General features: G+C 34.7%; 1 protein-coding gene across 1 annotated transcript in view; it reads right to left on the bottom strand.

The window, feature by feature from the left end:
* Positions 1-16857, bottom strand: part of LOC111620326 (extracellular matrix protein FRAS1-like) — a 190670-nt gene that overhangs the window by 52682 nt on the left and 121131 nt on the right. Inside the window, exons 9-10 of the mRNA XM_023362244.1 lie at positions 15658-15781; positions 11851-11960 (exon numbers count right to left, since the gene is read on the bottom strand). Of these exons, the coding sequence (XP_023218012.1) occupies positions 11851-11960; positions 15658-15781 (234 nt within the window). The remainder of the gene's footprint in view (positions 1-11850; positions 11961-15657; positions 15782-16857) is intronic.

Here is a 16857-nt window from a genome sequence, read left to right as displayed (position 1 = left end):
TCCAAGTTAAGAATGATATGACTCATCGAAAACTGCGCGAACGAACATAAACAGTGGCGTAATCGTCCGTTATCGACCGACTCCAGACCGATTTTGAATTTGTAAACTGTCATTGCAATGGACAGTTGACATTGTGCTCTGGAGGAAACAATTTGTATCACTGTTGCTACGGATATAATTTGTAATCTGGAATTTTTTGCATACCTTTTTAATACGTATTTAATTGCGGCTCGCGAAAAATTTCAAATTTTGAAAAATGGCTTGGACTATCAAGGAGCTTGGCCACCCTGGTTATATATACTCTGTGCTTCTGGGGTAGCCATCAAAAACAAAATAGTTATCTGTATGCAGTTTAGAACTTGCCATCTCAAGTATTAAAAATTTGTCTTTTCTGTTTAATTTTTGTTAACAAATCATTGTAGATATACACAAACAACCAAACCCAAACATTCTATAATAATAACATTAATTTCCAGATTACTCAGTCTATACTGTGGCTAACTAATGATAATTAATATGAAATAATTTTTTTCTAAAGACAGGCATTTAGACCATTATCTAATATTAACATTAACTAATAATTACAATAATTTTTGAATTAAACTTAAAATATTACTAGACACCAACCAAATGCCGAAATTCTATCGGTCTAGTTAAAGGCTGATTACTAAATGAATTACATGACCAATTTGACTCTAAAGGTAAATGTTAGGCGCCATCTCATATTAACATTAATAATTATAAATAAATAAATTAATTTAAATAATTTAGAACCATCTGGCAACGCATCTGCACGTTAAGCAGGAGTTGTGGGTTCGAGCCCCACTCCGGGCCGATTTTTTCTCCCAGCGGTTCTAAATTATTTAAATTAATTAATTAATGTATAATTATTAATGTTAATACAATATGCTTACCTCTAGAGCCAAAGTGGTTACGTAATTCATTTAATAATTAGCCTTAAACTAAGACTAGTTTAAGGCTAATTATTAAATGAATTTTGCCATTTGGTTGGTGTCTAGTCTTATAATATATTGGGTCTAGCGATGTTGTTTATACTTAAAATATTAATTAAAAATGATAATTAATGAAACTGAATCACTATAGATGACATTACCTTTTTGTTTTAATTTTTAAACTCTGAAATGCAGAAATCCCTTTTACATTAATTAAACTAACAATTATATAAAATTAATATGTTATATAACTTTCAATCTTAGTGCACATTAACAAAGACAATAGCTTAGCATGGTGGTGTGGGAATCCGGAGTTAAGAGAAAATACTCTTACCCATGATTGGCTTCAGATCCGCAAGATCTGCCCAATTTGTCAGTGGATGGGATCGTAAAATAATTTCTTAGTTAACAGGAAACTCTTATGACCTTCCTAAATTCTCCTGACACTAGCCTAATTTTATGCATTAGGCCTGAGATATGAAGTCCTCATAATTTTGTCCAGAGGGAGGACTCATGGACTCTTGATAAAGTGTCAACCTATATTTTATAGGCAAGTTATAGGCAAGAACAAGATGTTTTGAACAAACTAACAACAAAATTTAATGAAGATTACAAAAAAAATTAAAATACAAGTAATTGGTTAATTGGTAGATCATAATATCCCTACTTGATGTGAGAGAGAGACTTTACGTATTTATACATTTTATAACAAAAGGGATGAAAGACCAGGACTACTCAGAAGTATCACCTGAGATGAAAAAGGAAAAGGAGAGAGAATAGATAAGGTGGGGTGAAAGTGTGATAGAAAAGATGGTGAAGATGGGAGAGACCATCAGCATGAACATCACAGTTAATTTAGTAGAATAATATATATACAGGTTACAGAAAGAGAAAGTGTACAAATATTTATGGCGTGTTACATATGTATGAAAAACTTTGTGGTTACAGAACAATTACAAATACAAGAGTTGAATGTGATTATGATTACAAAAAAGTGCTTGGGAATCTGGGTACATAGGCAATGGGGGTGGAACTACGTTACATTTACCAGCAGGGTGCATGGTTTCCTTAAGGTGCCATTATTGGTTATCCATTTCCACAGACTGGCATCAATTACAATATATTACGTTGAATCACAGCAGTTATATAGAGTTGGACTCTAAACAGGTAGTGTAATGCATAGGTTTCATTTTCCTTTTACAGACGGGATAGTAACAGAGCAGATGTACCAGCTAGATGCAAGAAATGTTAACAGTTATATTAAACTGTCCAGAAACGGATAGTAAAAATAGCATGATCAAAACTGCCCTGTGACAATTTGTTTACAATATAGGGGGTGGGGTTACCAAGTACAAACAAATAATGATTACACAATAGAAGTAGTTGAATGCAGTCAGCGTACAAACGTAAGTATGGCTGGATACAAAAACAGATAATTTATGGCTAATGAACCACATTGCAATTTACAAAGGCTGGAAGGTAACAGACAAAAAAAAATGCACACTCATTCCAATCACATAACAAAGTCCATTTGAAAGCCACATAAGGGCAGAGGTGATGAGAATGATTACAATCATTGTCTGATGCTGACCTCTACCAAAGACCCTGGTATAGAGGTCACCTGACCTGTCAAAAGTCCCTTGCCTGGTTCCAGTCGGTGAAGTCTAGATCCAAAGCACCAGTTTCTCAAATAAATTCGGTAAGTCCATTGTTGATGAAATCGAGTGTGCAGGGCCAGTTGAATCCTTCAATGACAGCCTTGTATATAAGTTGAGTTCTCTGTGTGTCGTAGAGGCTACACTCAAAGAAGAAGTGCAGTGGATCTTCTATAGTGTTGCTGTCACACTGGCAGAAGGGGATATTGCTGTGATGGAATCTATTGAGGTACTGGCAAAAGTTCCCATAGCAAGTAAGGAATTGGCTAGTAAAGTAGTTGCTATTTATGTGGTTGAGAGAGAGAAGAGACGGGTGGGAATGTTAGGGTGTAACTATGCAGATGTGAATTTAGTAGTGAACAAGTTGTGAGCGCTATAGTTCTCGCAAAGGAAAACCATGCATAAGCAAGAAGTGAGAAATATCACTGGCGAGAACAAATTTCTGGTTTTTGCATATCTGACAGGGTTTGACATTTATTGTGTCTTGCCCCTTCTCACTCGCTTGGAAAATTTTCTCACTGGCATCTGCATAGTCACACTCTTAGGCAGGAACTTGAAGGAAGTCTTGCCAGTGTCTGCTTCTTCTCATTCCCTCTGCCATATGTGGATGAGCTTTTCTCTAATAACATCCTTGATAAGCTCTGGTTGGGATGTCATCGAAACATGGTGTGACAGGAGAACTGGCTGCCTCCTTTGCCAGCACATCTGCTTCCTCATTTCCTATTACACTTTGATGGGCATGAGTCCAAGAAAAGTAAATGAAGTTGCTTTTGTTTTTGTTGAGTTAACTCAACAAAAACAAAAGCAACCTCATTTATTTTTCCTGAAAATGGTGAAATGGTTACGCTGGGCTTTGTTGCTTATGCTCCAGAGAGCAGCCTGGCTGTCAGAACAGATGCAGACCTGCTTTCCGTGAAGCTGATTGAAGCTATTTTTAAGTTTAAAGGTGTCACATACATGCAGCAGAAGGGCATCGCCATGGGAATCCCAGTAGCGGGTACTTTATGTGAGATGGTGTTACGAACGCTAGAGAATACATTCACGCCAAATTATGAAATGCAAATTCTAATATACGCACGGTATGGCGATGATGTGGTTATCTTATGGAGAGTCAAACCAAACTTACAAAAATTCATAAAGGACATTAAATGACAACAAGTTCAGCCTTGAGATTGAACTCGAGCAAGAAAGTTATCACTTTCTTGCTCGAGTTCAATATCACTTTCTTGCTCGAGTTCAATCTTGCTCATACACTTTCTGGATTTATCTATACAACTTGACAGCAAAGGGGATTTTCTCACTAAAGTCTATAGAAAGCCTACCTACAACCCGATATTTATCCCATGGAATTTGCACGACCCACCAAAGTATAAACTAGCTGCATTCTGGGCACTCATCACACGAGCTTATACACATTGCAGCAGTACCCAAGACAGAAACAAAGAGCTGTGTTATATCAATAAACTAGCTAAGAGGTATGGGGTTAATATTAAAGCTATTGCTAGCCAAGTTAAGACACGTAGCAAGGTGCGAAATTTACAAAATACAGAAAAGTACACTCTGATGGAGTATAAGGCCTGCTGGGCAGCATCTATAGGTGAATAAGAACCGCTACGAAGAAAAGAATAATATACAAAAGGAATCCTACTATTTATCAATTGCTAAGGGCAGACAAAGATGCTGTGGACAAGAATTCTCTTCCAGGAGTCTACAGAATCCTGGTTAAAGACACGCGGAGACAAAATATGATGTTCTACATCGAAGCTACCAGAAGATCCCTCAAAGAAATGATGTCAGACACCAGAGAAACATAAGAAGTGAACAGCCGTGCACAGCGCTGGCAACTTATGTCTTAGCTGACCCACAAGAGGTCAAAGCTAAATGGGACCATGCTAGATTGATACAAATAGTTCGCGACAAAAAGCACCTCCGGTACGCTGAAGCCTGGCATATTTGCAAAACCAGCCAAAAAGGATTAGCTATCAACTTCCAAGATGCAAGCAAAGTATCGGCAGCCTGGCGATCAAGCATATTATAAGCGTCAAGAACTGTGGCAAAATGGCAACTTACATAAGGTCAGAACCCTTAAGTTAATGTATTTGCTCAACGCATTGTTTATGTTTGGTACTTTATGTTTGTCTGTATTTTTTTATTTTTACTGTTATTTAATATCTAGAATGTCATATTTTTTAACATTCTAATAGCCACTGTGGTTATATAATGACAGCCTTTATGTAGAGATGCCGCTCTTTATTCCCATATAATATACTTTTAAAAAACGATCCAAAACTCATGTATCGTTAATTCAAATTTTTTCAGGGTTTGGAGTTTGATTGTTTTTTTTTTGTTTTTTTCCATTTATTCTTGATAAAGGTCATTAAATATGACCAAAAACGTTAGAATTTAATAAATACGACTGCATATTTAAAAGGTATTCTTGAGTATGTTTAGTTAATAATGTCAGTGTTATGCTCTTCTGCCATCTTTATCACCAACAATGAAGCAGCCTTAGACCTTTGAACACTGATTTGAAGGATATTCAGTTTGAATTGAGTATTATTAGCAGGATTACTCATGTTGGGAGTCCTGAACGAGGTGTTATTACTCGAATTTAATATACAGTGGAATCTACCAGTCATAATTGGTTTGTTTAACTGCTATGGTCTTCATCTTCTTAGTTATTGAGTATTCCTGGCTGTAACCTGCATGGTCAGTTAGTATCATTTGCTCCTTTGGTAGGCTTTTGTTCACTTTCCTGCAATTTATGCAGCAGGGGACCTCATCTCTTTTGGCACATTCAGCGAAACGAATGACTCCTGACAAAATGGCTACATCTTTGTAATTTGATGCAATCTTTCGCCATATGTGCAAATCCACAACATTTGTAACAATGAAGCAGGGTATGTAATCATCAACTTTGATGCTCCCCAAGAGATAGAAATATGCTTTGCTGTAATTTGTGTATCTCGAATCGTTAGAGATATCATGTGGTGGCATCCCTCCTGCAATCTCCAACTTGACAGGGAGAAGCTAACCTGGCACTGGCTGGCAAAAGAGTCCCACATTAGGTTATTGCAAAGGAATCTGTTTGGTTTATAAATTGTTTCCATGACTTTCTCATCTTCTACGGAGTTAGGGGTATTTATGAGGATTACCCGAGGCCTCCTTTTTTCTGTCAGACAACAGTTTACCTTTTTTCTTTATAGTGGGAATGTTCTCTATCACCATTCTTAAATTCCCCCCTTCTGTAGAGCTTCCTACCCTTAGGCACAGTCAACCCCCTTTAACACAATGTACTGACTTGACTCCCACCTGCAGGTCTTCAGGGTGAACAATTGTCAAGAATATCGTTTTTTAGTTCCTCCATATTGATATTTTCTTCCCCTTGTTTTGGGTAGATTAGCAGAGTGTGGTTACCTCCAGTTCCCTCTGTGTCCACCTTGTTGTAAAGGGTTTTTGATATGACCCTAGTAGTGCTGCTGGGGCATGCATTGAGCTTTGTAACCTCAGCATACGATTGCCTGATAGTACTCTGCTCTGCACTTGTTTTCTCAGAATTGTTGCATAGTTCTGAAACAATCCCATATAGTTAGTTTATGGCATTAAATAACAGAGGCCTGTTCTCTGATCTGAAGCTGTTCTTCTTATTTACCATGCTGGTGGTTTATGGACATAAGTCCATTATTCTCCCCAGCTGCAAAGCAGCAGACTCGATAATGGAGTCTTCAAAGTTAGTGGAAAGTTGTTGACTAGACTCTCCTGAGCACTCCATAGGTGTTTCGTAAAGTAAATAAACAATAGACTATGCACCCTCAAAAATTTAAATAATAAACAAATAATGGGCTGCTAAAGGGCTGATTGCCTCCAGGCAGTGGAGATGTGGATACGAGAACTTGTAAATAGCAGTAAGTGACTACTAAACAAAAGTGCTTTCTGGAATGTTCTAAAGGTCCCCCGGGCAAACAACAAACACTTGGATCAGACAATGCCCTTTGTTTAAAATAAAAAAATTACAGAAAAAATGAACTTCGTAGTCCCATAAAAAATTTTTACAAATTAAACCAAGTTTGACCGATGATAGCAGGGCCTTAACCCAATCGTAATAGTGTAATTAATATGTGACAGCAGCCCGCATGGAGCCTGCAAAACAATCTAAGCAATTTTCGGAAAAACATTAGCAATGATAGAAAAACACACTCCACGTTAAAATTACAAAAGCAGTCGACTTACACTTTGTAGAAATGCGGATATTAAGTCTGGAAGTCCGTATTTCCACAGAAAGCCAAAATATCAAAGAAACAGAAATACTAGTGTGAGCAGCATGTCTTCCTCAGTCCAGCAATGTATAATTACTGCACAAAGACCAAAAGAAAAATCTGTGAGAACTGAACAACCCTCAATAAAGTGTTATTTTAAATTTTAATTATTGGAAACTTTAATCGGTTAAATTCGAGCGTTTTATCCAGTTAGCTAAAAGCCATAAAAATTATTTCCCACAGAGTTTGTTCCTTGTTGAGTCGGATCCAGTTAGTCAGAGATGTGTCACCAGGAACTTTCGATGGAGAGCCCATATTGGATGCCAGACCCTTAACAACAACCACCTGACCTAATGGAAAAACCCAAAGGGGAAAAAAAAGAAGAAAAACAAAAATCCTCAAGAAGGGAGTCGTCTTCCAAAGTCCACCCAACAAAGTTGTCCTCCAGAATTAAAATTGTGACCCAGGATTAAAACCGAGAGAAAAAATTGTGCCTGGTTAAGCCTCGACACTCCTCCGTGCCTCCACACCAGTGAACGGACAAGGTTCGAAACTAGTGGAAAGAACAGTCCATTGACAAGGTATATATCAACCCGCAATTCGTTTGTAAACTCTCTCTCTCGATGGACCTCTCTTAAATAGGGGAACTATGACCGAAATTGACTCTCTCTGTATTTCCTTCCTATTAATTGTTAGCAACCATGGAATCCGATTAATTTACTTCCTCGTCTCTCTCCTCACCTCTACTCCGAATCCAATCGCTCATCCGCTACAGCTTGCGTGACGTAACGTCGCGATTTCCGAGTCCTGCGAGACTCGGTGGTGTCAGATTCAGGTCTCCTGACATGGTGTCAAAGAGACACCGACCCTACGGTCACAAATCCATCGATAACTTTGCAAAAATGGGAGCACCACAAAACGTGACCTCTGTCTCTGAAAATCTCCTTCCTCTTCCATCTTTACATTTTTATAGACATACTACCTTAACTATTAAATGTCAATCTTTTGGTGAATGGACGATGGTTTGGATGAGGCAAGGATGAACAAGACTCGAGAGATGGTTATGACGAAGAGCGGAGAGCCCAAATCAGTCAAAGGTGAAAGGATTGGAGAAGAATCACAAGGGTTGGAGTAGAACAGCCCTTTTTATACATAAATCCCCTCCAATTGGAATTTCAGATTGGTATCATCTGACAGGATGTACAGATGAGTTGAACGGCCAGATGTTTGTCAAAATTAGCGATATTGTAGCTGTACACTATATTTTTGTACATATTAATTTAAGTTTAGTTTAATCTCTTCTTTCTATCCCTTGCCCTATTGTTCTATTTCCTTCTAGAACTTTCTTATCTTAATCCCTGTCCATTGGGTGGGATGACCAATTCTGAGAAATGGTGAAACAAAGGACTGAGCAGGACCTGAGTCATGTTAGCAACGACTGGAGTTCTCGGAAGCACATTAAGAGAAGGGTTCCTGGTTTAAGGTAGAATCGATGACAGTGAAAGAAAAATTAAAAAGGAAACTTTACGTATAGAAGAAGAAGATGAGTTAAATTTTTGGAGATTATCATGTGGCATCCCACCCAACAGCACGCATAGTGAAAGTATGCCAACAAAATCCCGAGTATTTCTGTTTCTATCGTATGTATTCTTTCTTCGTCCCCTTGTTTCTATCCTTTTCTTCCATTATTGTTAAGTTAAAGTATAAGATTATTTTTAAGCTCAGACTGTATCTTATCACTATCGGGATCGGTACCCCACATTTAGATCTAACGAACTATTGTCTTAGCAGTAAATTCGCATACGATTGTACGTTATGTATTGTGACGTTGGACTTCTCAATCAAAATCTATCTACGTATGCGAAATTGTTTAATTGTAAAAATATATCATTTATCATTTTTAATGTATCCTGTCTGCCTTTGTGGTAATTTTAATTTCGCACACCTTTCACAATATCATCTTGTTAAAGGAAGTTTTATTTCCTCTTTTCTCACAAAAGTGACAAAGTGTGTCATTTTTTAATGGAAAAATTACTTTAATTTAATTTTGTTTAGATTATTAATTTAGTTTTATAATTTAAGAAAAAATTTTTCATATTTAATTCACAGGGGATTATCTAGATTGATTGAATTGATTTTGATAATAAATTTATACTCCGTCTCCAGAGTCTCACAGTGGTGTACACATGCAAGTGCAGGCTTTTATAGTATCTTTACTAATGCACATTTTAAGATAGCTTGAGTATAGTTTGGTACTTAGCCTTAACAGGAATATGGCTATTGAAAAATCCCTCTGATATAATGAGATTTTGATCTCCGTACTCACTGACACCCTCTGTAGATTGATTGCAGGTGTTCATGAACTGTCCCAATTAAGTAAATTAAGTGTAAAAATAAATACACACACTTTACTGTCTTTTTTTATGCACAATATATGAGAGATTCAATCAGAAATTGCAGAAACAGTTGTATGAATAGATCATTAAACAGTAAAATTAAAAATTACAAATATGACATCAAAAAGAATAAGCTGATAACAGAATTAGCCAGTTATGCCAAGAAGCCGAGGATAGAGGCAAAGCTCAAAGAGGCAAGATTGATATGACAAGACTTTAATAAGACCCACATAAGAGCATTAGAAATACTAGAAATACACAATGTAATAAGAGAAAGTGCATCAATTACATAGAGAATCATTGTCTGTAGCAGGCAGTCTTGTTATGATAACTCACAGAGGAAGATTTTGAAAGTTCGTGCAAAATTAAAATTACCACAAAGGCAGACAGGATACAGTAAAAATAAATTATATATTTTTACAATCAAACAATTTCCTGTATATATACAAATTCTTCATAGGGAATTCTAATGTCACAATACATTACAATCGTATGTGAATTTACCGCTAAAACAATAGTTTGTTAGATCCAAATGTGTGGTACCAATCCCGATCACGATAATATGAAGCCTCACCTTAAAACTAATCTTATCCACTAACTTAACAATAATGGAAGAAAAGGATAGAAACAAGAGGACAAAGGAAGAATATACACAATAGAAACAAAAATACCCAGGATTTTGTTGGCGTATTTGCACTGTGTGTGCTGTTAAGTGGAATACCACACGATAATCTCCAAAAAATTTGGCTCATTGTCTTCTTCTTCTATATATAAGCTTTTTTTTTTCACTGTTGTCGATTCTCCCTTAAAACAGAAACCCTTCTCTTAACATACTTCCAAGATCTCCAGTCGTTGCTAATGCGACTCGGAGCATACTCTCTTCATGTCCATACACTTCGCAGTTCTGCAAGAGAATGCCTTGTCCCTGGGCTGTTTCTCCTCAGGGTCCTGCTCACTTCTTGTTCCTCCATTTCTCAGAACTGGTCATCCCACCCAAGGGACAGGAATTAAGATAAGAAAGTTCTAGAATGAAATAGAACAATAAGACAAAGGATAGAAAGAAGAGACTAAACTAAACTTAAATTAATATGTACAAAAATAAAGCATACAGCTACAGATTAAACATGATGATCACATTTGATATTATAAACTCTTATATAAAATTCTCAAATTTTGAATATATATATATATTCAAAATTATATATATATATATATAAACAGTAAATGCCTGGACATTCTAAACTTGTAAAAAGTGACAGAACACATTTTACATTCCAAATAGAATGTTAAAAATTTATATTGGTATAATGATGTTGTTGATCTATGAAGTAAACTGAAAACATTTGTCCATTGATTAAATATTTGCTGGAAGAGTGAATATGGTTGTTCTGTGGTGATACACCAATGTATTTTGTTATATTTTATATATATATGTTTTATATGTGTTTTTCTATTTTCCCTTCCTTCTTTGTTCTGTGTTCCTTTGTATACTTCCTGAAACTTTCTTTCAAGTATGGGTGGTGGATGACCTGGTTAGGGGACAAAAGAAAAGAAATAGCCCAGAGGGCAAGTAGGAGATGAGAGGGTCACTTTTGCCTTGGACATAGAAAAGGGAAGACGCGTCAGAGGTCTCCAGGTCATTGTAGAGTCAACTGGAAGAAAGTCATGAAAAGTTTGGAAGAAAACAGCATCGTGACTAAGGACATTTGTAGGCTAAAGAACTAAAAAACTTATTCGTAGACTCTCACATACGATCCATCCCCATAAGAAATTCCAGGACGACGTCATCCAACCACCGCCACCTCGATCACCGACTCGGGTACCTGTTCATGCTTAAACTTATATTCCTGTCTCATGATCTATCCTTTTCTCTTTTTCTTTAGAGTAAGTAGTTTTAAGTTAGGTTAAGTATATTCTCTGTATCGCAAAAAAAATTTGTTCGACTGTGGATTTGAACAGGTATTGTTTTGTTTTGTTGGAAAATAAGGAATCAGGAGTGTCGGAATCCACAAGAACCTTTCTTGTAGAAGTTTATACAAGAAAAATAAAAGCATGTTTTATTGTTTTAATACCTGCCTCTTGTAAAAATCAAAACTCACCATGTGCATACGTCAACAGTTCTTTGTGTTTGGGATTTGCTTGTTCTACATTGCATTCATTATTACTACGAAATTTTATAAACCTTTTTAGGTTTTAACTCAATCTGGGCCTCACATACCTAATGCTGTTCTCAAGATTAAGGAAGGATGGACAGATGGATGATAGTGGAAATTTATAGATCTACAATTTTTTCAAATTGAAGTCTAGTAAAATAACAAACTGTATAACTGATATATTGTTTCTTGTTAATTAAGACAGTTGTTAAGATGTTTTATCTGAATAAAAGTCATAAGACTCCTTAAATTATTGGCACTTAAGATTGTTTAATTTTAACATTAAAGCAACGATTTACAATTATTTTTTCTTGTTTTGCCATAATTTGGGTTACACAATGTGTACAGGTGGCAACCCTATTAATGAATATGAAGCAATAAATTTAATACAAAAAAACATTTTGTATTATAAATTAATTCAAAAGTTTAATAACTACCTGATGAGGAATTTCAATATGAATATGAAGACGATTAGGATGTTGAATATTTGAAGAATTTAAATATTGTAGAGTAGCCTTGAAAGACTGTGACTTCAGTTTGCATATTCCTAAAATATTAAAGAAACAATTAGTATTGAACAAACTTTAAATTTAAATATCAGGGTGGCTCAACTTCTGTCTGGAACTTCAGTAAGAACTATGTTTGTTACTGAAGTTATGTTTGTCCCAATTTATGTTTCTTTCTCTAGGTACTCCACCTTCTGACACTTCTCTTATTGTTTTGGCAAAAATACTATGCCTCCACAATGGAAATCTTTTGGCTGGTGTCAAAAGATGCATGACAAATTTAACTGACTTGAAAATACTGAAGTCAGAGAGACTTCAGTATTTTGGATGAATTTCTTATCTTTCAAAGTTTCCTTAAAAAGCTCAAACATGTGATAATGGTATGGTGACAGAGCTGGACTGTAGCCAGGTGATCCAGAATTTCCCAATTAAGTCCATTGATCATGTTTGCCATGCCTAAAACTGCACTCCAACACCAACTAAAAGGCCTCTACTCTGCAGGCCTAATAAGTTAGTAACATTGCCAAAATGATGGGAGAAGTATCAGCATATGAAAGGGGAGTATCTAGAGAAAGAAACATTGTGGCCATCAGCCATAGTGTTATATTTTTATTTTATATTTTTTTATTTTTATTACTTAAGAATCTTTCCTTCCCTTTGTTTCATTCTCCTTCTGAGAATTTTGTTATCAACCCTTCTTCACCCTGGGATAGGATTAAGTATTCCTCGAATTCTGGAGAACGAAGGAATAAGTGAGGTCTGGCAAGGGGACCAATAACAGTCGTAGGGATACTCTGGGTGAAGATCCCGAAGAAAGCATAAGGAAAAAAGAGTGCTCGTAATCTGAAGTTAAGGTGAAGGAGCGGCAAGAAAGAGTGATAAAGAAGAGAGACAATTTCAGAAAAAGCCACAAGGACAACGAATAATCAAAGAAAAAAATAGAATTTTTTGATATTGAGAAGTAGCCATATAGACTTTAGAGCAAAAGATATCAAGTTGGCACCATACCCCAAAGCATATATACACACCAAAAGAAATCCCGGGTATTTCCATTTTTTCTAAATTTTGTTTCCATATCCATCAGTCAAAATATACCCTTATTTTTCCTTATTTATAAGATAGACCTAAGTTAGTTATAAATCAGTTTTTGTTTAATTTGATGATTGTCACATGTATGAACTCCGGTTATTTTGGAGGACAAGCCTGTTCGTTTTTTGTGCATAGAAGAAAGTCATACAGCTGATTGCAGAGACAACGTTTAAAGGCCGACGGCGGTTTACAGATAGGGTAGACCGCTGTTCAGAAAAATTTTATTGCAGAGATGGTGTTTCTCCCCTGCCACAATGTAGACAGCGATTAGAAACAAGTTATTTGACCTACTTTCTAGACTCACTCGACAGCGGGTTTAGAGGGCTTTTCAATTTGAGTGGTAGCTTTGTTCATGGAAAAGTTTAGATAAAAACAAATATCGTTCCTTCGATAAGTGTTATAAACGGTACGAATCGACAAAATTAGTCATTAATTGCTTGGAGCAAAACAACAAAATTAAATACTTTAAATTCATTTTAAATATTCCAATTTCGATATTCAAATGGGTGAAGACTTAAAACTTCGATTAATTTAAATCATATGCATTTATTTACAATTTGAGTATCGTGTCGGTTATAAAACGTTAATGCATTTTGGAGTCATTGTACTGTTAAACAAACTTGACAATTTTAATAATTACAGATATCTGTTTATATAAAAAATGTAATATTAATAATAAAATATTTAAAATTATTCATTTCGATAGTTACGAAGGGCGACAGTAATAAGATGTCAACATAATTAATTAAAAATCTATTCTGAAGACAAATTTCGAATTTGGTATAAATTTTCTAAATATGGATTTGTTCATATTTTAAACCGTATTGGGAACGAAATTAAATATCGAAATGGAAAAGGATTGTCATTAATTGCCGAACAATTGTTTTGACAGCCTTAAGATTTCATTTCTGGAAGCTTTCGGAATATAGCTGGCGATCATTTCTGACGTTACAATGGTTTTTTAAATATTTTTTAAACTTCTTTTGGGTTTGTTACATACTGGGCGAAAATAAACTGCCTGATGGCATTTTCAAAATTTAATGTAAAATTAATATATCATTCATTAAAAATCAGCAACAAATCAAAATTTTGAAATACTATGATTTTCTGCATATACTCCATAGAAAATCACTAAGCTTTCAATTGTCATTCATAAGCAATAATCTTTGAAATTGTGAATGACAGCATACTTCATATTTCCAAAAAGTGTCATAAATAAAATGGTTGTACACAACTCGAAAAATTGTAGGTATGTATGTTGAAACATACATTAACTATTAATTTCTACTGACATTTTTGATTGAAAAAAATGAAATTGCTGTGAAAAGAATTGCTTCATTATGGCTAAGCTCTATATTGTGATTTGTATCATTTGTTACACACTTTTGACAAAAATGCAAAATCATAAACTTAATAAAAACACATCAACCGAATGCCGAAAATCAATCGGACTATTTTTATGCTAATTACTAAATAAATTACGTAATCAATTTGGCACTATAGGTAAGCGTTAGGCGCCATCTCTTATTAATATTAATAATTATAAATAAATTAATTAATTTAAATAATTTAGAACCACTGGTAAAAGTATATTTTTGACTACTTATAGAAATATGTATTGTTATACATTGGCTACACTCAAATAAGATAATTACAGTAATACCCCAAACTTACGCGATAGGTGGGACTGAGCGATAACCACGTAAGTCGAATTTGCATAAGTCGGGGTATAATTTCGCAATTTGTGTAAAATCTAAGTCGGATGTATGTAAGCTAATAAATGTTTTCGTTAATCTTGTCTTTTGATTCATTCACGGTTACAAGAAATCACCACATAGAATCTCTCGAGTCTCCGTAGATATAACAAACACAGAAATAAATAACACAAAATAAATTGTAGCTATGTGTCGATTCCACGCGACACGTCAGAACATGTAAGCTGAACAATAGTGTGGGGGGGAAGTGAGTAATCAAGAGTTGCATGGTGCTCAAGCAAAAGACGAATCGGCGAGATTTGAAAATCGCGTAACTCCAGGTTTGCGTAAGTCAGGGTAGCGTAAGTCAAGGTATTACTGTATTCCTATTAGAAACAATAAAATCAGTGCTAGGCACACCTAATTTTGAGGATTTGATTTTATAGCCTAAAAATGCATTATTGTTGATAGCATATAGATAAAACCCAAAAATAAAATGTGTGTCTTAGTTTTTGATGACATGTGTAAGAATTATCAAAATCAAAAGGGACAGTTAAGTAATGTTTGAGGCCATCAAGGATGAGAGGAAGATGAGGATTTTTCTCCACATTCAGAGAAAACTTCAGCACCCATATTACATTCTATTCAGATAAATCAATGTTATTTTACTAAAAAAAAATAATAAAAGCTTTAAAGCTACTTTTTATTAATAAACAAACACTGTGTATTTCATTTATTCAAAAAACAATGGCAAAAGGATCCACTACCCCAAGGTCCCAGACACTCTCTCAACAGTCCTGATGATGTTCCTAGTAAGTCTTACATGCTAAATAAAATTTAGGTGTGACAAAATGAGAATATTTTAATTTTAAATTAATAACTGCACTGAAAACATTTATTATGAAAGCTATCTATTTAAAAATGTATGTTGCTTATTAAAAGTTACTTTACTTACCATTATGACTTCCAATTTTAGCAACATTGCTTTTCAGTGCAATTCCAGAACTTCCTTCAGATGACAGTGGTTGAGCAATACAACGTATCATAAACTTTGGTCCAAAATAAATAGTATCCAATATCTAATATAAACAATTATTTGCTTTAATTGTATAAAAATTAAATCTGTAATCTCTATATTAAATCATAATATATTATTAAATTAATTCAAAAATTCATGATAAACAACAGTATCAAAATATAAAATTTTTAAACATGTTAATTTGTTAAGCATTCTTAATGCACAATATAACCTCAATTATCCAAACCCTAATTAGTATAGGTTCTGTATTATATGAGGTAAATCTATAAGTTATACTAGTTTTCTTATGTTGTAATTCATAAAAGAAAGCTTAAAATAATAACATGTATTACAAAATTATCTGTTTCTGTTGTGGGAATTGCCTATGAGGTTAGGTTCATTCCACAACTTGCAGTGTCTTAATACAAGTGTATTGCTTGTTCAGACCAAGTAGTAACGCAGGACAATTAACTCAGATTTTCTCAGAGTGCAACTTAAAATGTATATCTACTTCTAAAATATGATTTGTGATACAGGATTAAGATGACATAAAAGCAACTTTCACAATACACACATCTTCCTGGTGTAACTTTCCATCAGAGAATTTTTTCCTCCACAAAAAAGTTCTAACCAGAGTTAACAAAACAAATGATGTGGGAGGACTTGGCAAGTCAGTGCTGCCATTGCTGGTGGCTACACTGTTACCTTTTATAATTTAATTTCAATGCAACACAAACCATTCATATTTATATGTAACTACAGTAACACACACTTTTATTTAAACTTTAATTAAAACTATTGTTTGTATTATCTGTAAACTATAATCATAAAACAAAAATCACAACTTAAAATCTGTCTCCACTGTATTATACACTAGATATGTTAATGACATTTTTATCTTATGGCATAAAATCTCAAACTGCTATCATTTCTTCAAAACGTTAAGTAGGAAATTTTAACACACGTCTTATGATGTAAATGCCAGGACCAGAGAAATTAGACTTCTTATGCAGGTGTAGTGATCTGTCACTTAAATTATATTGTTTTTTTTTTTTTTTTTTTTTTTTTTAATTTTTTTTACTGAAGAGTATCAAAGAAACTGAGCGGTCAGATCGACTGTCTGTTGTAAGTCCGAAT

This window comes from Centruroides sculpturatus, unplaced genomic scaffold, assembly GCF_000671375.1.
Source record: "Centruroides sculpturatus isolate CEXI.00-Female unplaced genomic scaffold, Cexi_2.0 scaffold32, whole genome shotgun sequence".
Classification (NCBI taxonomy): Eukaryota; Metazoa; Arthropoda; class Arachnida; order Scorpiones; family Buthidae; genus Centruroides; species Centruroides sculpturatus.
Note: the sequence above shows the minus strand (reverse complement) of the source record. Positions and strands in the feature narration are given on the sequence as shown.